General features: G+C 42.1%; 1 protein-coding gene across 1 annotated transcript in view; it reads right to left on the bottom strand.

The window, feature by feature from the left end:
• Nucleotides 1-97: 97 nt before the first annotated feature.
• LOC109075817 (vascular cell adhesion protein 1-like) overlaps nt 98-21483 on the bottom strand; it is a 22958-nt gene continuing 1572 nt past the window's right edge. Inside the window, 14 exon segments of the mRNA XM_042721370.1 lie at nt 98-134; nt 227-470; nt 558-806; nt 2678-2899; nt 3095-3245; nt 3247-3425; nt 3520-3616; nt 3618-3769; nt 4821-5042; nt 5230-5559; nt 5665-5931; nt 6457-6678; nt 6874-7203; nt 7305-7571. Coding sequence (XP_042577304.1) covers nt 98-134; nt 227-470; nt 558-806; nt 2678-2899; nt 3095-3245; nt 3247-3425; nt 3520-3616; nt 3618-3769; nt 4821-5042; nt 5230-5559; nt 5665-5931; nt 6457-6678; nt 6874-7203; nt 7305-7571 — 2969 coding nt within the window.

Genomic DNA, 21483 nt, shown 5'->3' with positions numbered 1-21483 from the left:
ATTAACAGATCACTAAACACATTGTACTGAAACCTTTTTATTTACATTAATGCAATTCATAATATATAATATTTTATCTAATTATCTGTTAAGATGCCTATCTCTGCATGTGATGAAATATGATAGTTCCTTCACTAACAATATACAGCAATGCTGAGAGGTTTTGATGAATTTGTAGGATGAGGTTGATGTCCTTCTGCTCCCAGATCCAGGCTCTGCTTCACACCAGTATTGAGCTCCATCATCAGCTCTGTCTGGACCGATCAGAAGTGTGACAGTTTCATTCACTGGAGTCTTGATGGTGTCAGTGAAGATGGTTTGATGCAGCAGAGTTTGTCCTTTGTACCATTTGACAGTGAGATTCTGAACAGGAGCCACATTGTGAACGTCACACTGGAGCTCATACTGCTGTCCCTCCATCATTGGTCCTCTGTGATTCACAGTGCTGATGAACACACTGTCTGGAGTCTCTGTAAATAGATTTCAGAGATATTGAAATTCACAGTTGTGATTAAATTCAAGAAAATAATTTGTTTTAGGGAAAAAAAAACACTCACTGTAAATAGTAATTGGAAGATCCTGTGAACACTGTGTTTCATTAGAGGACATGTAACACGTTAGATTTGTCTCCCAGTCCGTCGCTTTATCCACAAATCTGAAGATCTCTTCACTCTCCTCCACTGTGCCATCAAATCCATCCCAGCTCAAGCCAAATTGATGTGTGGCGCTGTAGGAGCAGTTCACTGAAAATGAAGCTCCATATTCAACCACCACATCAAGAGGACTTAACAAAATGGGGCAGCCATCTGCAAAGGGAACAAAGACAATGCATTATGATAAAAGTTATATGTGCAAGGTAGTATTATTAGAGTCATAAAAATTTGTCATGATATAAACTGAACATCTGCTTGACTTTGACCAAATGGCTTTGCTACAAACTCAAATGGTGCTTGATGTAACAAATTCTAAAAATCATTTAGGATTTAGCATTTATATTTTTGAAATGTGTGCCTTGTATATACCCTGAAAGTAATAGCACTAATTCCTTAAAGGAATGGTTCATCCAGAAATGAAAATGTTCTAAAAATGTACTGATTTGAAGAAATGTAGCATTACATCACTAGCTCAGCAATGGATCCTCTACAGTGAATGGGTGCCGTCAGAATGAGAGTATGAGCAATAAAACTAGTGATGCCTTAGTGGCTTTTCACACAAAAATGTGTTTCTGAGTTTAAAGTCATGAGACGCAGGGCAGTGGAATGAAAAAATTAAAATAAATTTTTTAACATTGTGGTATTCCTCTCTTAGTGCGTCCCACTTGTGATCACTGGCGGTAAAAAACAGACAGAACACAATAAGCATAACATTTTTATTAAATGAATAAACTGTATTTTGTTTAAATTATATTTGTAGTAGTTTGAGAGGATCAGTCTTTCTATCCCTACAATAATATGGTATCACTGCAGCACTCTTTTGAACTGTAAGAACGTTACAATTAAAAACTATAACAACACTGCTTGAGGGCAAAGACCCTTACGAAAAATAAGTTTGTTCAAGTGTGCTATTAGTATACTTTTTTAAACTAAAAATAGGAAAGTATGCTTTTAGTTTACTTTTTATGTACTTCTCAGAAATGGACTTTATGTACTCCTCAGTAATATACTTAAAATTACCTTTAAGTATACTTGACTTATACTTACAAAAAGTCTAAATGTATTTGAGCTATACTTGTGCTCCTTTAATCCGTGTTTTCATTGTTATACGGTAGAGAGCGCTAGTACACATCTTCTATACAGAATTTTCCAAAAAAACACAAGTGAAGAAGAAAAATAAACAACAGATATTAACGCGTGCTCTAACACGATCATCTGACGTGAAACAGCATCAAAACTGTAACGTTACGGAATAAAATGTCGACTGATAAAGAAGTAATAATTACAGTCAAGCTTTGTGCTGTTGATCATCTCCATCTATGTTTTGATTATCATTCTGAATCTAATTCATAGTCTTTTTTCAGCTTTTTGTTCAAAATGTTATTAATTTTTTATGAAACTTACCCACATTAAAGTGTTTAAAAAAGTACTGCGTGAAGCTAGAATAAAATGTTTTTGTTTACAAGCAGATACCCTGTTCTTTTTCTGGATGTTTTGTATGTTTAGATATTCATATAACAAAATATATACAAATTAAAACCTAAATAGGGACATAGTAGTATACTTAAAGTATGATGTAAAGTTCACTTAAAGAAAACTTATGAGTATACTTGCAGTATAAAACTATTAAACTAGTAGTTTACTTAGACTATACTTCAAAGTGTGCAAAGTATTTAATTAGTAAACTGTCAGTATACCTATAAGTTCACTTTTAGTATAATTGCAGTACAAACTACAAACATAGAGGTAAACTAGTTGTGTACTCAAAGTTTACTACTGTTATACTTAAAGTATATTTAAAAGTATACTTTTTATATACTAGAAAGTGGGCCAATTTAATCCCAAGGAGTATTGAAACAGTACACTTACAAGTATACTACTAGAACACTGATATTTGTATACTTGCTATATAAAGTATACTTAAAAATATACTTGAACTTTACTTAAGTATACTAAATAAAATAAACTTGAAGTATACTACTTTTTGGTAAGGGGAGGCAGATTAGTGTTTATTCAAAACTGACCTTTGACGATGAACTCTTTGCTGTCTCTTCCCAGAGTGTTTGTGGCGGTGCACGTGTAGTTTCCTAGACTGAGTGCTGAGGACTTGAGCACTGAGGAGCTGATCTTCTCTTTCAGATGATCCCATGTGTTCGTAGGAGCCGGGTTTGCCTTCACTGTACAATCTAGCATGACCTTATCGTCTTGAATGATGGTCTCTGTTGAACTGGAGTGTTTTGGTTTATCTGAGGAGGACAGAGATACATTTCTCAGCACAACAGCAACATGATGAGCAGCTGTTATTAACAGATCACTAAACATATTGTACTGAAACCTTTTTATTTACATTAATGCAATTCATAATATATAATATTTTATCTAATTATCTGTTAAGATGCATATCTCTGCATGTGATGAAATATGACAGTTCCTTCACTAACAATATACAGCAATGCTGAGAGGATTTGATGAATTAGTAGGATGAGGTTGAGGTCCTTCTGCTCCCAGATCCAGCTCTGCTTCACACCAGTATTGAGCTCCATCATCAGCTCTGTCTGGACGGATCAGGAGTGTGACAGTTTCATTCACCTGGAGTCTCGGTGGTGTCAGTGAAGTTGGTTTGATGCAGCAGAGTCTGTCCTTTGTACCATTTGACAGTGAGATTCTGAACAGGAGCCACATTGTAAACGTCACACTGGAGCTCATACTGCTGTCCCTCCGTCATTGGTCCTCTGTGATTCACAGTGCTGATGAACACACTGTCTGGAGTCTCTGTAAATAGATTTCAGAGATATTGAAATTCACAGTTGTGATTAAATTCAAGAAAATAATTTGTTTTAGGAAAAAAAAAAAAAAAAACACTCACTGTAAATAGTAATTGGAAGATCCTGTGAACACTGTGTTTCATTAGAGGACATGTAACACGTTAGATTTGTCTCCCAGTCCGTCACTACTATCCACAAATCTGAAGATCTCTTCACTCTCCTCCACTGTGTCATCAAATCCATCCCAGCTCAAGCCAAATTGATGTGTGGCGCTGTAGGAGCAGTTCACTGAAAATGAAGCTCCATATTCAACCACCACATCAAGAGGACTTAACAAAATGGGGCAGCCATCTGCAAAGGGAACAAAGACAATGCATTATGATAAAAGTTATATGTGCAAAGTAGTATTATTAGAGTCATAAAAATTTGTCGTGATATAAACTGAACATCTGCTTGACTTTGACCAAATGGCTTTGCTACAAACTCAAATGGTGCTTGATGTAACAAATTCTAAAAATCATTTAGGATTTAGGATTTATATTTTTGAAATGTGTGCCTTGTATATACCCTGAAAGTAATAGCACTAATTCCTTCAAGGAATGGTTCATCCAGAAATGAAAACGTACTAAAAATGTACTGATTTGGAGAAATTTAGCATTACATCACTAGCTCAGCAATGGATCCTCTGCAGTGAATGGGTGCCGTCAGAATGAGAGTCCAAACAGCTGATAGAAACATCACAATAATACACAAGTAATTCACATGTCTCAAAAGCAAAATGCTGAGTATTTGTATTAAGCAAATACATCATTAAGATTTTTTTAACTTCAAATTGTTATTTACAAGACAACTATGAGTCCATAATATTTCTTTCTCCATTAATAAAATTGTCCTGTCTGAATCAGGAGAGAAATATGCATAGATCAAGCACTGATCGCATGCCAAACTGTCCAAAACAGTACAAAACAAATATGTTGGTGCACTTTTTCGCTGGAGGAGGCATTATTATGGATTTAAAGACTTGTACTGTGGACAGAATTTAGCATTTAAACATAAAATGCCTTAATGCTTCTATCATCTGTTTGGACTCTCATTCTGACAGCACCCATTCACTGCAGAGGATCCACTGGTGAACAAGTGATGTAATGCTGAATTTCTCCACATCTCTAAATCTTGGATGGCCTGAAGGTGAGTACAATTTCAGCAGATTTTCATTTTTGGTTTAATTTTTTAAAATCGAAAGTACCATTACTTTCTGTAGGTTAGTTTCTGTGGGATAATTTATCCAAAAGGGCAAAGACTGTCTTCATTTACTCACCCTTACTCACCATTAAAAATTAAAAACTATAACTTAACACTGCTTGAGGACAAAGAGGCAGATTAGTGTTTATTCAAAACTGACCTCTGACGATGAACACTTTGCTGTCTCTTCCCAGAGTGTTTGTGGCGGTGCACGTGTAGTTTCCTGGACTGAGTGCTGAGGACTTGAGCACTGAGGAGCTGTTCTTCTCTTTTAGATGATCCCATGTGTACATAGGAGCCGGGTTTGCCTTCACTGTACAATCTAGCATGACCTTATCATCTTGAATGATGGTCTCTGTTGAATTGGAGTGTTTTGGTTTATCTGAGGAGGACAGAGATACATTTCTCAGCAACATGATGAGCAGCTGTTATTAACAGATCACTAAACACATTGTACTGAAACCTTTTTATTTACATTAATGCAATTCATAATATATAATATTTTATCTAATTATCTGTTAAGATGCATATCTCTGCATGTGATAAAATATGATAGTTCCTTCACTAACAATATACAGCAATGCTGAGAGGTTTTGATGAATTTGTAGGATGAGGTTGAGGTCCTTCTGCTCCCAGATCCAGCTCTGCTTCACACCAGTATTGAGCTCCATCATCAGCTCTGTCTGGACGAATCAGGAGTGTGACAGTTTTATTCACTGGAGTCTTGATGGTGTCAGTGAAGTTGGTTTGATGCAGCAGAGTCTGTCCTTTGTACCATTTGACAGTGAGATTCTGAACAGGAGCCACATTGTGAACGTCACACTGGAGCTCATACTGCTGTCCCTCCATCACTGGTCCTCTGTGATTCACAGTGCTGATGAACACACTGTCTGGAGTCTCTGTGGAGGAAGATTTACACACTCTGAAATCTGCTGTGATGAATGTACATTTATTAGATATTTCTGAGAATGAACAGAAAAAATATCAGTAACAGAGAAACTCACTGTAAACAGTGGCTGGGAGCTCTACTTCACACCGATCTTTATCGCCTATTTTATAGAATATGTAGCAGACTGGTTTTATGTCCCATTTTGTCAGTTCTGGCACTCTCCATGTGATCAGATTCTGGTTTTTGGTCATGGGCGCTGCTCCCTCACTGGCTTCCCATCCCATCCCTTTATGCAGGACTGAAGTTTTGCAGTCAGCAGAAACATTGTCGCCGTACCTCACAACAGCTCTCCGTGGGATGATTTGAACAGGACATTGACTGTCTACAGAACAGGATTTGATTGAAAACCGGTCAAGCTCTATCACAGAATAACAGCATCATTTACAAATCTATTTGGGCATTCATCACTCCATACAGTATATTTGGCAATGCAAATCTTAAATTAAATAGCTTTTCACAGGTATGAGCAATAAAACTAGTGATGCCTTAGTGGCTTTTCACATAGAGCGTGTTTTTGAGTTTAAAATCATGAGACGCAGGGCAGTGGAATGAAAAAATAACAACACATTTTCTAACATTGTGGTATTCCTCTCTTAGGGGTCCCACTTGTGATCATTGGCGGTAAAAAACAGAAAGAACACATAAGCATAAAATTTTTATTAAATGAATAAACTGTATTTTGTTTAAATGATATTTGTAGTAGTTTGAGGGTATCAATCTATCTATCCCTACAAAAATATGCTATCACTGTAGCATTCTTTTGAACAGTAAGAATGTAAAAATTAAAAACTATTACTTAACACTGCTTGAGGACAAAGAGGCAGATTAGTATTTATTCAAAACTGACCTTTGACGATGAACACTTTGCTGTCTCTTCCCAGAGTGTTTGTGGCGGTGCACGTGTAGTTTCCTAGACTGAGTGCTGAGGACTTGAGCACTGAGGAGCTGTTCTTCTCTTTTAGATGATCCCATGTGTACATAGGAGCCGGGTTTGCCTTCACTGTACAATCTAGCATGACCTTATCGTCTTGAATGATGGTCTCTGTTGAACTGGAGTGTTTTGGTTTATCTGAGGAGGACAGAGATACATTTCTCAGCACAACAGCAACATGATGAGCAACTGTTATTAACAGATCACTAAACACATTGTACTGAAACCTTTTTATTTACATTAATGCAATTCATAATATATAATATTTTATCTAATTATCTGTTAAGATGCCTATCTCTGCATGTGATGAAATATGACAGTTCCTTTACTAACAATATACAGCAATGCTGAGAGGTTTTGATGAATTTGTAGGATGAGGTTGAGGTCCATCTGCTCCCAGATCCAGCTCTGCTTCACACCAGTATTCAGCTCCATCATCAGCTCTGTCTGGACCGATCAGGAGTGTGATAGTTTTATTCACTGGAGTCTCGATGGTGTCAGTGAAGTTGGTTTGCTTCAGCAGAGTCTGTCCTTTGTACCATTTGACAGTGAGATTCTGAACAGGAGCCACATTGTGAACGTCACACTGGAGCTCATACTGCTGTCCCTCCATCATTGGTCCTCTGTGATTCACAGTGCTGATGAACACACTGTCTGGAGTCTCTGTGGAGGAAGATTTACATACTCTGAAATCTGCTGTGATGAATGTACATTTATTAGATATTTCTGAGGATGGAAAGGCAAAAATATCAGAGAGAACTCACTGAAAACAGTGACTGGGAGCTCTATTTCACACTGATTGTTATTGCATCTTTTAGAGTTTATGTAGCATAAAGGCTTTATGTCCCATTCTGTCAGTTCTGGCACTCTCCATGTGATCAGATTCTGGTTTTTGGTCATGGGCACTGCTCCCTCACTGGCTTCCCATCCCATCCCTTCATGCAGGACTGAAGTTTTGCAGTCAGCAGAAACATTGTCGCCGTACCTCACAACAACACTCCGTGGGATGATTTGAACAGGACATTGACTGTCTACAGAACAGGATGTGTTTGAAAACCAGTAAAGCTCTATCACAGAATAACAGCATCATTTACAAATCTATTTGGGCATTCATCTCTCCATACAGTACTGTGCAACAGTCCTTCATGTATTTGTCAATGCAAAGCATAAATTAAATAGTTTTTTACAGGTATGAGCAATAAAACTAGTGATGCCTTAGTGGTTTTTCACACAAAAATGTGTTTTTGAGTTTAAAATCATGAGACACAGGGCAGTGGAAGGAAAACAATAACAACACATGTTTTAACATTGTGGTATTCCTCTCTTAGGAGTCCCACTTGTGATCACTGGCATTAAAAAACAGACAGAACAAAATAAGCATAACATTTTTATTAAATGAATAAACTGTATTTTGTTTAAATGATTTTTGTAGTAGTTTGAGGGGATCAATCTATCTATCCCTACAAAAATATGCTATCACTGCAGCACTCTTTTGAAAAGCAAGAATGTAAAAATGATAAATGTCTCAGGTTATGAATGTAACCATGGTTCCCTGAGTAGGGAACGAGACACTGCATCCTCTAGGGCAGGGGTTCTCAAAGTCTACATTCAAAGGTCCAAATCTGAATTTTCATCAATGACAAAGGTCCGGAACTATTGGTAATTACAAAACTTGTTTTTAATGAACATGTATAACAAATCAACATTAATTTTATGAAAAAATAAGGTACATTTTGCATTCAAAATACATGAATAACAAGTGCAAAAGTGGCAAAACAATTCATTTAAGTGTCTGGATTTTTCTTAACAAAACACCACAAAAGTAACATGGCACAAAATACAGAGCAGTCTAATGTGAGAAATGGCACTGTCTGTCTCCCATCAGCTGCAGAAACCGTGGCACAAAAGGTGTGGTTGCTAGACGGGGACACTGGCCTATATGTTCATTAGTCATCGAAAATACATTTTGGTCCAAAAATAACAAAAATGACGACTTTATCCAGCATTGTCTTCTCTTCCGGGTTTGTTGTGAGCGTTTTCACGATGCTGCTGACATATGCTTCTGTAGCTCCCTCTTGTTGTGTCACAGCTCTCACAAGCAACTTATTTGTTGATTCATAGGAAGACTTTAGCTGTCATAGTTTTGCTGTCCGTACCTCTGTATTTTGTGGATATTGCCGTTCAAAATGACCGTGTTTGGTTTCATAATGGCGTTTGACATTTCCACTCTTCACAGCTCCAACTGTCTCGTTACAAATCAAACAGAATGGCTTCGTGCTGGATTGGGGCAAAATGAATGCATACCTCTCTGTCCAATCATCTTTGAAAACTCTATTTTCTTCGTCAACTTTTCTTTTCCTGGACAATGACATCCTCCACACCCATTCAAACGCTTACTGCGGTGAAATGTCGCGTCACGCGACTCGCGCCCAATTATGTCAAAAGTATACACTCATTGGATGTCATTGCAACTGAATAACGGAGGAAAACTTTAAATATCTTGCCTTCGCTTTAATTTCGGACCATCTCCAAAAAGACATAAAACACTAAACAAAGGATTTTGACGTGTTTATCAAAGTAGGAAATCCAGACTTTTAATCCCTTACACACAATTACTGCTGTTTAAATACGAAATGGAGGCGGGTCCGGATCCAGACCGGAGTCCGGACTTTGAGAAGTGCTGCTCTAGGGGTTGCTATGGGGAACACCTTGTCGTGACCCGTGTCTGAAGCATACATTGAAAAAACACCAACAAGTTGGCCGGTGACAGCCCCTGACGTCACTACCGGCGCAACTATGGATAAAAAGGCGCCAGGAGAACACATCATTCACTTCTTCGTCTGAAGCTTGCGTCCGAAGCATGGCAGGGAGCTAGAGGATGCAGTGTCTCGTTCCCTACTCAGGGAACCATGGTTACATTCGTTACCTGAGACGTTCCCTTTCAAGGGAACTTCGAACTGCGTCCTCTAGGGGTCGCTATGGGGAACAGTATACCCACTCCGCCATGCTGAGGGGAGTGCAGGCTAGAATCATGGCGAACACTAAGTACCAACTCTACCATTTCCATGGGAGTTGCCCCTGGGACATTAGACGGCTGTCCGTAACATTACCCCTTACGGCCGACGGCCTAGGCTACATACCCAACTTACTTGTTAGGGCCTCGGCCCAGGGTAGAGCTGAAGGCTTGGAGTCAAGAAAGATTCCTTTAACCTTTTCAGTGGTGAGTTTAAAATATTCCAGCGGTCCCCCCAGAGTGAGTTTTTTTAAGACGACCGTTATTTTAGAACGTTCCCCTTACTGTTTCCATGGCGACGCGTCAGGCTTGTCACGTGACACACCGCGTCTACAATAACACTGTGTGACAGATGGATCGCATTTATTTAATTTTTCCTTTTTTATTTAAAATATTCACAAACTTGAATACCATGTCATGAACAATCTGATATTCCGATTCACAAATATGTGTAAATGAGTGTGTTTTGTTGTTTAAAAAGCTTTCTAAATGATCTTGATCGTGATCTATAAAGTGAGATGGGCGCCGCCATGTTTGCTTGCGCTGCAGTGCAGAGAGTCCTGTCAGTCACATTTACAGCATGTGAATTCATCAATCTCTCCCGAAATACAAGTAATAAGTGGCAGGTGAACTGGGTGATGAATAGAGTGAACTTTACAGTTACTTATTCGTTGTACTTCTTATATTAATAAAGCACATCTGCAAATTAAATTTGAATGGATTGTTATTGTTGCTTCCATAGACATATGCGTGTATTTTTCAAACTCTAAGTGTATTGTTTTACTAGTACTTATGTGTATTTAAATGTCTGAAACCTAAAATATGCATTATGTGGTTAAGAACACTGCATAGTTGTGATAATATGACAAGAGCAGTGCACGTCTCTCTCTGGCTCAGCGCTAGCCTACGCGCGAAAACACAGTTTGAATTTGACAGTTATGTGACGTCACTGAACGTTCTAAATCCCATATGTGGGACCATACTCTCAGGGGCACGGAAATAAGAATCCCATATGTGGGACCGTACCGCTCAAAAGGTTAAAGGGATACGGCAAAGAGCCTAGCATTTTATACTAGGTCTTGCCTGTCACACAGGGGCTACCACTTGCTCTTGCATAAGCTTGCTGAAGGAGCTGTATCAACAGATCCCTAGTAGCAACACCCTGTTTAGATAGGTATCCGAGGATACATAGGTGGACTGGCGCCCAAGATGAACGGGGCTTTTACCAACTCAAGAAAGGGCATGAAGCAACCGCGCAAAGCCCTCACCTTATAGGATTTTCGAATGAATGCAGAGCGCTAGCATGTGAACTTACCACTGTGTGGATTTCAGAAAGTGCGCAAAGACTTCACGTGCACACTTACCGTAACATGGATTTAAATACTGTTCTAAGGAGGGGGCACTGAGTATTTTTAATTGTAATGATTCATCAACATGGCTGGGATCCATTTGCAGTTTTATTAGAAACGTAATCAAACAAACAGAGGTCAAGACACAGATCAGGCAGTAACGTAGGGCAGAAAGAGTGGAGAACATAGACAGACCGGGGCAGGCAGAGTTCGGTCAGTAACTGAGACAGGCTTAGGTCAGGGCAGGCGGCAATCCATTAACAATAGTCCAGTAAACAGAGCAAAAGTCAAAGGGGCAGACAGCAATCCAACAAGAGAGAGGCAGGCAAGGTTATAACAGAAGGCAGTCCAGTGAAACAGGAATAACGCTCAGAAATGTTCACCAAGGCAAAACAAGACTTTGCAAAGAGTCTGGGTGGAAGAGATCCTTAAAAAGTCTGAGTTAGAGGAACAGGTGGAGGATGATGATCAATGCCATGTACAGGGCTGATGGGAAATGAAGTGTGAGGGAAAACTAGTACTCAGGTGATGGAGACCTCTGGTGGCCCAGAAAGGGAACCACAGAAGTGCTCTCCATGACAGAGCCCCCTCCCTGTGAGCGGCTCTGGAAGCGAGGAGGTCTTTCCAGGTGGTCTTGGTGGAACTCCTCCACAAGACTGGGATCTAGAATGTCGTCCGCATTCACCCAGGACCTCTCCTCCGGGCCGTAACCCTCCCAGTTGACCAGATATTGGAGAGTTCTCCCCCGGCGTCTGGAGTCAAGCAGTTCCTGAACCTGATAGATCTCCTCTCCTTCCACTGTTATAGGAGGGGTACCCCAGTCCTTGGGCGCCTCCTCTCTTCCCTCACCGGGGCCAGCAGCGGGCTTCAACAAGGAGACATGAAATGTGGGAGAAACACAAAAGTGATTAGGCAAAGCCAATTCAAAAGATACCGGGGTAATTTGGCAAATAATTTGAAATGGACCCATGTACCTGGGACTGAGCTTGCGGCATGGCAAATGGAGACGAAGGTCACAGGTGGATAACCATACCCACTGTCCAGCACTGTATTCTGGGTGGGAACAGTGATGCCGATCAGCCTGGATCCGTTGACGTCTTACAGCATGCTGTAAATGATGATGAGCCTGATTCCAGGTCTCCTCACTTCTTTGAATCCAGTCATTAACTGTGGGAACATTAGACAGCTCCTAACATGGAAACAGGGGTGGTTGATATCCCAGAATACATTAAAATGGAGTTAGTCCAGTAGAAGGTTTGCGGAGAGAGTTTTGAGCATATTCGGCCCACATGATGTAACGGCTCCAGTCCTGTTGATTCTGATTGCAATATGAATGAAGAAACCGAGTCAGTTCCTGGTTGAGTCTCTCTACCTGACCATTGGATTGGGGATGATAGCCCGAGGTGAGGCTAACATTGATCTCCAGTGCCTTAGTAAATGGGATGGTTTCTGAGTATTACACACCCTGCATTCATGAATCAAACAAATAGTATCCTTTCTTAGGGCTGGCCACCACAACCAGTTCTGAAGTAGTTGGATGGTGGCATTAATACCTGGATGCCCTGAACTGAGTGTAGCATGAACGTGTGTGATCGTTCTCTCGAAGGGCCTCAGAAACAAACAACTTATCCTGGGGGCATTCAGCTGGGATATTCTGTCCGGTCTTGGCCTGCTCAATCTCAGTAATAAAGTCCCACTGGATAGGTGACACAATGAGAGTCGGAGAAATTACATTTTCTGGCTGATGGGAGTCAGAATCTTTCTCGAATTCCCGTGACAGTGCGTCTGCCTTGGTATTCTTAGAACCAGGTCGATATGTGAGAGTGAAATCAAATCTAGAGAAAAACAGAGACCATCTAGCCTGTTGTGGACTGAGTCTCTTGGCCGTTCTCAAGTATTCTAGATTACCAGTTAGAACAGTGAATGAATACCTTGCTCCCTCCAGCCAATGACGCCACTCCTCTAGTGCAGCCTTAATGCCTAATAATTCCCTGTCACCAACATCATAATTTCTAAAAAATAATAGATCAGGATATCGTCAATGTATACGATGACACTTCTGTTGAGCATATCCCTGAACACATCATTGATGAATGACTGGAAGATAGAGGGACTGTTTACAAGGCTGAAGGGCATAACCCGATATTCATAGTACCCAGTGGTTGTGGAAAAGGCAGTTTTCCATTCATCACCTGCCCGAATCCGAATGAGATTGTAAGCACTGCACAAATCCAGCTTGGTGAAGAATCTCGCAGTTCTCAATTGTTTCGGTATAGAGGGTACTAAGGGTAGTGGGTAACAGAATTTGACAGTCATTTCATTGAGGCTACAGTAATTGATGCAGGGACGGAACCCCCCTTCCTTCTTCAAGAAGAAGGGACCTGCTGACGCTGGTGAGGTCGAGGGTTGGACGAAGCCCTTAGCCAGTTCCTTCTGAATGTAGTTGTTCATGGCTTCGGATTCCGGTTGTGATAGAGGAAATATACAGCCCTTAGGAGGGCTAAAGCCAGGCAGAAGGTCAATAGCGCAGTGTGAGGGTCTGTGAGGGGGCAGTTGTGAGGCCTTGGTCTTGCTGAATGCTTCACTTAGATCATGATAAACACTGGGCAACCCCGGGTAGTCAGTCTCTGTAACGCCCACCGTTAGAAGATGAAGGGGAGTGATGCTGGGAATACAATGGGGAAAACAGTTATTACTCCAGCGTGTTATCTGAGAATCCTGCCAAGAGATGTTTGTTAGAATGGGGACACTCACCCGAGTAGCAGGGTCTTGGTTAGAACGAGAGGGGCATGACAATCTCATGTGGCCTGGCTCACCACAATATAGACATAGACGATGGTTAATGTGACTATCTCTCTCCTCAGGTGAGAGGTGGTAGGTATCGACTTGCATAGGTTCGTGGTTGTCAGAAACAGTCATTGTAGTTCTCCCTGACGAGGGGCGGCGAGATCTGAGGAGATTGTCAATCTGGATAGAGAGCTCAATAAACTGATTTAAAGTTCTGCCCTCATCTCGGCACGCTAATTCTGTCTGTAATTTGTGACTTAGACCTTTCCTGAAATGTACCTTCAGAGGATCCTTGGTCCAGGTTGTTTGAGCTGCAAGCGTGCGAAAGGCCAAAGCATATTTGGCTGCAGTTCTCCTTCCCTGAGTCAGTGTTAGCAACTGCTTATCTGTACTCCGACCATCCCTTGAGTGATCAAAGACCTTCCAGAAATGTTGACGGAAGATCATGATTGTGGGAAACTGAGATCTGTCCCCTCTCCATACTGCCGTCATCCATTCCAGTGCTCTACCAGTGAGGAGTGAACAACCAAAGGAAATCCTCATCTGTTGCATACAGAGCTGGTTGTTGGTTAACGAACAGGGTGCATTGGAGAAGAAATCCCTTGCACTGAGCTGGATTACCATCGTATTTCTCAGGGAAAGCCAAGCGGGGATTCACGCTGGGGGTTTGGGCTGCACCTGCTGCTGTGACCGCCATCGTGGCGTGCGTCGGAGGCACTGAGAGCTCAGGTGGAGAAAAGTGCATTGCCTGTAGTGTCTTTACCAATTCCTCCGTAAGCATAGTGAGTTTCTGCAGCTGATGATGAGAGGCTAGTTGTGTAGCTTGTACAGACAGCTCTGAAGAGAGGTGATAGATCGCTGCTGGATCATGTTGGGCCAAAGTCTTCTGTAATGATTCATCAACACGGCTGGGATCCATTTGCAGTTTCATTAGAAACGTAATCAAACAAACAGAGGTCAAGACACAGATCAGGCAGTAATGTAGGGGAGACAGAGTGGAGAACATAGACAGACCTGAGATCAGGACAGGCAGAGTTTGGTCAATAACTGAGACAGGTTTAGGTTGGGGCAGGCAGCAATCCAGTAAAAATAGTCCAGTAAACAGAGCAAAAGTCAAAGGGGCAGGCAACAATCCAACAAGAGAGAGAGGCAGGCAAGGTTATAACAGAAGGCAGTCCAATGAAACAGGAATAACGCTAAGAAATGTTCACCAAGGCAAAACAAGACTTTGCAGAGAGTCTGCTTGGAAGAGCTCCTTAAATAGTCTGAGTTAGAGGAACAGGTGGAGGATGATGATCAGTGCCAGGTACGGGGCTGATGGGAAATGTAGTGTGAGGGAAAACTAGTACTCGGGTGATGGAGACCTCTGGTGGCCCAGAGAGGGAACCACAGAAGTGCTCTCCGTGACAGTAATAAGCAAATCCATCATTATTTTTAACTTCAAACTGTTATTTACAAGACAACTATGAGTCCATAATATTTCTTTCTCCATTAATAAAGTTGTCCTGTCTGAATCAGGAGATAAATATGCATAGATCAAGCACTGACTGCATGCCAAACTGTCCAAAACAGTACAAAACAAATATGTTGGTGCACTTTTTCGCTGGAGGAAGTGTTATTAAGGATTATGGACTTGTATTTTGGCCAGAATTTAGTGTTTAAACTTAAAATGCATTAATGACGGATTTGTCGATTACAAACACACAGCTTTTTGTTTCACAAGACATTAACTGCAGAGGATCCAAGTGATGTAATGCCAAATTTCTCCACATCTCCACATCTTGGATGGCCTGAGGGTGAGTACATTTTCAGCCAATTTTGATTTTTGGTGTAATTTTTTTCCAATCAAAAGTGCTATTACTTTCTGTAGGTTAGTTTTTGTGGGATAGGTTATCCAAAAAGGAAAAGACTGTCATCATTTACTCACCCTTATGTCTTTCTAAACCTGTCTTTCTAAAACATGTGTAGAAAGACATAAGGGTGAGTAAATGATGATCATTGCCTTTATGAAAATTATCATTGTTCTCAATACTAACCTGTAAAAAATGTCAAATAAATAAATGATAATTAAAAAATAGCATTTTATTTTATTAAAGAAATGGTGGTTCAGTGTTAAATAAAATACTGACAACATTTCACTAATAAAACCAAGAGATGTTTTCCTCTTTTTTTTTTTTTTTACTTAAGCTAGGGCTTGAACCTAGGCCTAATTTTAGGAACTAAGATGATAAAATTAAGGAATAAATGCTACCTATTTATTTTAAGACTATTGCAGCATGCTTTGCATATGGCTGGATATGGAGAGTAAATATTAAAATTAAGTGCTATTTTATGTGTTTTTGAGTGAAGGGGGACATCTGTTAATGTTTAATTTCCAGTTATGTTTGACATTTGAAAGAGTTTCTGTTATGTTGAAGTTTCTGTCTATTTCATTTTCAGCGGGTCACGTCCTGCAGGTGCAGCACATGCCCGAATATTTTACCGCTGTAATAGCGGACCCACATGCTTTAAAGAGCAAAATTCCTTATCCTCTCTCAATCAGTTATACGAACACAGACTCCCGCTTTCTCAAGGCGAGCTCTCGTTCAAGTAAATAAAACCTCTCGCCTCCCATTACACAGTTTGGGCAGCCATTCCAGGAATCTCGAGATGGGTTTTAGAAACAATTCGACAAGGCTACTTGCTGTAGTTCGCTCACAGACCACCCCGCTTCAGAGGCGTTGTTAAAACTTCTGTCCCGGACAATGAAGCTATTGTTCTCTGGCAGGAGGTGCAAGCACTGCTTGCAAAAGACGCTGTGGAAATAGTGCCCCAGCGAACAGCGAGTCAGGTTGGTCATCAACCCATGCTAGAGCCACTTGTTGCCCAGACGACGAACTGTCTTTCTGGGAACAGTTCTAGACTCCGCCCTAATGCGGGCGTGGATCTCACCGGATTGGTCCCTGACAATTCAGCGATTGACGGCTTCCCTCAAACTGGGGACGACATGCCCCCTGAGGGTTTTTCAGAGGCTGCTCAGCCTCATGGCCACTGCCGCCTCTGTAACTCCGCTGGGCCTGCTCCACATGTGGCCGCTCCAATTTTGGCTAAAAGCCCGAGTCCCACCCCACGCTTGGCAGTTGAAAAGATTTCCAGTCAGGGTGGACCGCCGCTGTATCGAAGCTGCGGCCCCCTGGAAGACCACTCGCCTGTTTCAGACAGGAGTGAGGATGGGCGTCCTTCCTTCCATGGCCATGTCCTGGTCCATTCAGAGAGCATGACAGTGGTGTCTTATATCAATCACCAAGGTGGTCTCAGGTCTCATGCCTTATACAGATTGGTTCGTCGCCTCCTTCTCTGGGCACAGAAAAAACTCCTCTCGCTAAGGGCGGTTCATGTGGCGGGCAAGATGAACCTGGGAGCGGACATGCTGTCCAGAGGCAAGGTAGCTCCAGGCGATTGGGCGCTGCACCCTCAGACGGTACAGCGAATTTGGGCAGTCTTTGGGAAGGCAGAGGTCGACCTCTTCGCCTCGGAAGACAACTCTCATTGCCCAACATTTTTCTCGATACGTAGAGATGTCCTGGCCCACGACTGGCCCAGGGCTCATCTGTATGCATTTCCTACCATCGCCCTGATCCCCAGATGATCAGGCGAGTCAAGAAAACCAAATGCTCCCTCCTCCTACTAGCTGTGCTCTGGAAGAACCAGGCTTGGTTTCCGGAGCTGATGCAGATGGTGATGATGGTTGAGGAGGGACCTTCTCTCGCAGATGAAAGGCATTTATTTGGCATCCCCACCCAGAGTTGTGGAGCCTTCATGTCTGGTGCCTCAACGAGAGTAAGCAACACCATTCTTGAGTCAAGGGCCCCGTCCACAAGACGGCTCTATGGCCAGAAATGGTCAGTATTCCTCAATTGGTGCTCTGCACGGCACATTATAAAGGCCCCCATTTGAGCCGCTCAGTTCGGTTGACTTGTGGCCCTTATCGCTTAAAACGGCCCTTCTCCTTGCTTTGGTGTCAGTTAAGCGTGTGGGTGACTTACAAGCGCTGTCGGTCAGCGCTTCGTGTCTGGAGTTTGGGCTCACTGACCGCAAGGTCATTTTGAAACCGAGTCATGGCTATGTTCCTTAAGTATTCTCTACTCCCTATTGGTGCTCCCCGCTGCTGATGGTGAGCAGGGACTGAACGCTGTCTGCCCTGTGAGGGCTCTAAGAGTCTATGTGGAACGTTCTAAACTGTTTAGGCAGTCTGAACAGCAGTTTGTTTGCTTTGGAGGCCACCAGAAGGGTCTGCCGGTTACTAGGACTGTCTCGCTAGATTGTTGATGCAATAGCTCTGGCTTATGCATCGGAATGACTGGAATGCCCTAATGGTGTGAGTGCCCACTCCACAAGGAGAATGGCCTCCTCATAGGCGTGGTCCAGCGGCATATCTATCAGTGAGATCTGTGCGGCCGCCAGTTAGTTGTCACCGTCCACTTTTGCTAGATTATATAACTTAGACATCCCCGCCCTGCAGGCACGGATTCTATCTGTTTAAACCTCCCATGTGGGTAGTAGTTTCTCATGCCCTCAGCTAAGCTCGGGGCGAGATAATGCCTAGGTCCTTTAGGGCCCTTATTAGTGCTCTAACACTGGGCTCGCAGAGCAGCATATAATTGTTGCTCATGGTGCGGTGTGATTGGATTAATTCCCATACATAACATGAGTGAACGTTCGAAAGGGAACGCTTCAGTTACTTAACATAACCTTGGTCCCTTGAGATAAGAGAACGAGCGTTATGTCACTTGCAGCACTACAAGCTGCATGAATCAATGATCATCCCTTCAGTCAAATGATCTGATGAATGTCGCTACGGACCGACTTATATAGTGGCCAGCCCCACCCCCTTTGGCAGGCTGATGCGCCATTGGTTTGTGCAGCTACACAAACATGAACAAATCAGGCTTCAGCAGAAAGGAAAAAAGGAGTTTTCCCATACATAACGCTTGTTCCCTTATCTCAGGGAACTGAGGTTACGTTAAGTAACCGAAGCGTTATGAGTTTTCTTCTATCTACAGTCTTTTAATAGTACAAGACAACTGAAACAGACTGCAGAGAATCAACTTAAAATAACTGAGCACATTTCAATAATAAAACTAAATTCATTGTTTCACAGATTAAATAATTTAGGAGATTTTACATGATTTACTCAGATAATACTTATAGTAGATGAGCACTAGAGCACTAATAGTAAATGGCACATAACACTTTTACAGTGTGTTTAACTGGTCTTGTACATATCTGTTCACATTTCAAGAGCTGTGTTTAAGAGTTTTATGATCCATGTCTCAGCCTTGAACATAATGCACATGTAGCAGAGTGAGGTATAGACCCAATATGACTGGCTGGTGTTGCCCAAACAGGTGAACCTATCAGTGTTTGTACTCAGTCATGATTGGTCAGTTGGGTAAGTTTCATGAGCCATTTAATGCCTGTGTTGTGCATATTGCTATTGGCCAGTTTTCAGGTTGGTCCCTGTTTTAAAAGTGCCTTTTTGTCTATTAAATGGAGGCTTATTACCTTGTTTGTTTTTAGATATGGGCCTGCAAGTAGTTGTGATTCTGAGTGGTGAGCGACTATGTGTATTGCAGCATTGTACTGATTCCTTGGTAGGTATGGGAGTTTAGTATTTAACAAGTTTTTATGCATAACTCTTTTTTTTTTTTTTTTCTCAGTGTTCAGCAGGTTTCACTGCATGTCCAATGTTTTCCAGTGATCTTAATTGAAGCCTAACGAACATCAAGTAATTGATTGCACTTCTGCTCTGCTCTGCTTTTTGATAGGTTTTTTTTTTCTGGAATTCATCTGGGTCCGTCTGTTATATATTGTTTGATGCGTGGATTTAGGTGGGAGGGGTTGGTCATGGTACCTTGTACTGCGTGTCCACATGGAGTGCTGTGTTTAATACTTGATTTTTCACAAGTGTGTGTGTCTTGGGTTTTGAGTGTGGGGTAGAAATCTGAGGGTCTTTGCTTGCCACCTCCCTCTTTTTGTTCTATTGTACTTGTTTTGTAAGTTACTGGTAAAGATGTGTGATGTATTGAGACCTTGTGTGAAGTGTTTTGTGTGTGGGGGGGGGGGGGTTGTTTTTTTTCCCTTAAATCTGTCTATCTTTATGGTCACCCTGCCTTTGGCATGAACCTGTGTCCCTTTGCTTAGGACTGTTATGTCCCACTGTATTCCGGGTGGTGTGGTCGAGTAGGATTTCTCTTATTATTGGTAACTTTCACATGCCTGTCCGCTCCCTGCCACATTTGGTGTAGTCGGCAGGATCGCCATAGTTAAGGGTGAGCTTGTTTTTGTTTCTTCCCCTCTTTTCTTTCTTGCAGGCACGGGAGGGGCATTTTTACTTTTTGTATGGAATTGTATTGCATGTTGTTCTTTTAGAAGCAGAGTAGCACTGCAGGCCCTTTTTGTGTGCGAGTCTCCTTGGATGGGCCAATCTACAACTGGTAAGTGGTAATGGAAAGAGGAGCTCCTTTTATAGAATGAATGTTACGTCAAATTCGGAAACCCCTGGGCATGATAAACTGTTGAACAGGAGGTATGTACTAGGTAGTTGTTGCATTGAGCTGGAATGTGTTGCTCATTGGCTGTCTGTTGGAGGTCCTTGGGTAGGAATGGGAGGGAAACCGAGGGGGGCCTGGCATTAAAGGCCAATTTATACTTCTGCGTCGGGTGCGCGTAGTAGGTACGGCGTAGCATACGCATTGACGTGTACCATACGTCGTACCCTTCGCCGTACCCTGACGCGCACCTCCTCAAAAATTTAACTATGCGTCGCGACGATGCGGACTGCAAGATCTGTGATTGGTCGACTTGGTAGTATCACGTTTCCTCCTACGCGTTTTCGGATTCCGGTCGACTTCCTTGCCCCCTGCGGCATTTTAAAATTCCGAAATTCATTGAAGAGCCAACATGGAAATGGACCAAGTGACCGAGCGATTAATTGAAGAAGTGAGGAAATACAGCCATCTGTATGACTCCTCTTCGGGAGATTACAAAGACTGCCAGATGGCAGCGAATTTGTGGAGGGAGATTTCCTTCAACACGCTCGCGTCAACTAGCGTTTCGGCGGCGTAACTGCAGAGCAAAACAGACATACGCAGAAGTATAAATGCTCACAACGGCATCGCCTATGTGCGTAGCCTACGACGTACACTACGGCGTACACTCGACGCAGAAGTATAAATTGGCCTTATGGTTAGTTCTTTGTGCCTTTAATGTAGTATGGGGTGCAAGGAAGAATGTTGTTAGAGGCCCATGGTGCCCAGGTAGAGCTAGGCCCATCAAGGGAACTGTCGAAATCACAGCGAGTCCAATTGGATCAGCTCTTTTGACCTTGTGGCTGGGTCATAGGCCAGGAAGTGTCACTATACCCCTCGTGTTCGTGGTTCTTAATCATATAATTGGTCCTCCTGTGGTAAGTCCCAGGATGACTTGAATGTTTGCGACCTGGCCATTTTGCCAGGGAGTGTAATGAGTAGGTTTGCACCTCACCCTATTTCTTGTAAGGTCCTTCCTATGGTTTAAAGTGAGCAGTCTTTTGCATGCTAGTTGTCCGAAAACTAGTGTCCACCAAGTGGGGCAGCTTCAGCTTGGTCATATTGAATGGCATCTTAAGTTAATTTTAGCCGCAATGTTCTGTCAAGGTATGTGGTTGCAGGGTATGGCAGATAGCATTTGTCATTTTCAAATAGTAACAGTAAATTGGTCAATGTGGTTTCTGCATAACAATGTGCCTTTTGGGAAATTTTTTTTTTTTTTTTT

Source organism: Cyprinus carpio, chromosome B3 (genome assembly GCF_018340385.1).
Source record: "Cyprinus carpio isolate SPL01 chromosome B3, ASM1834038v1, whole genome shotgun sequence".
Taxonomy (NCBI): Eukaryota; Metazoa; Chordata; class Actinopteri; order Cypriniformes; family Cyprinidae; genus Cyprinus; species Cyprinus carpio.
The sequence above is the reverse complement of the archived record's forward strand: the minus strand, read 5'-3'. Positions and strand labels throughout refer to the sequence as shown.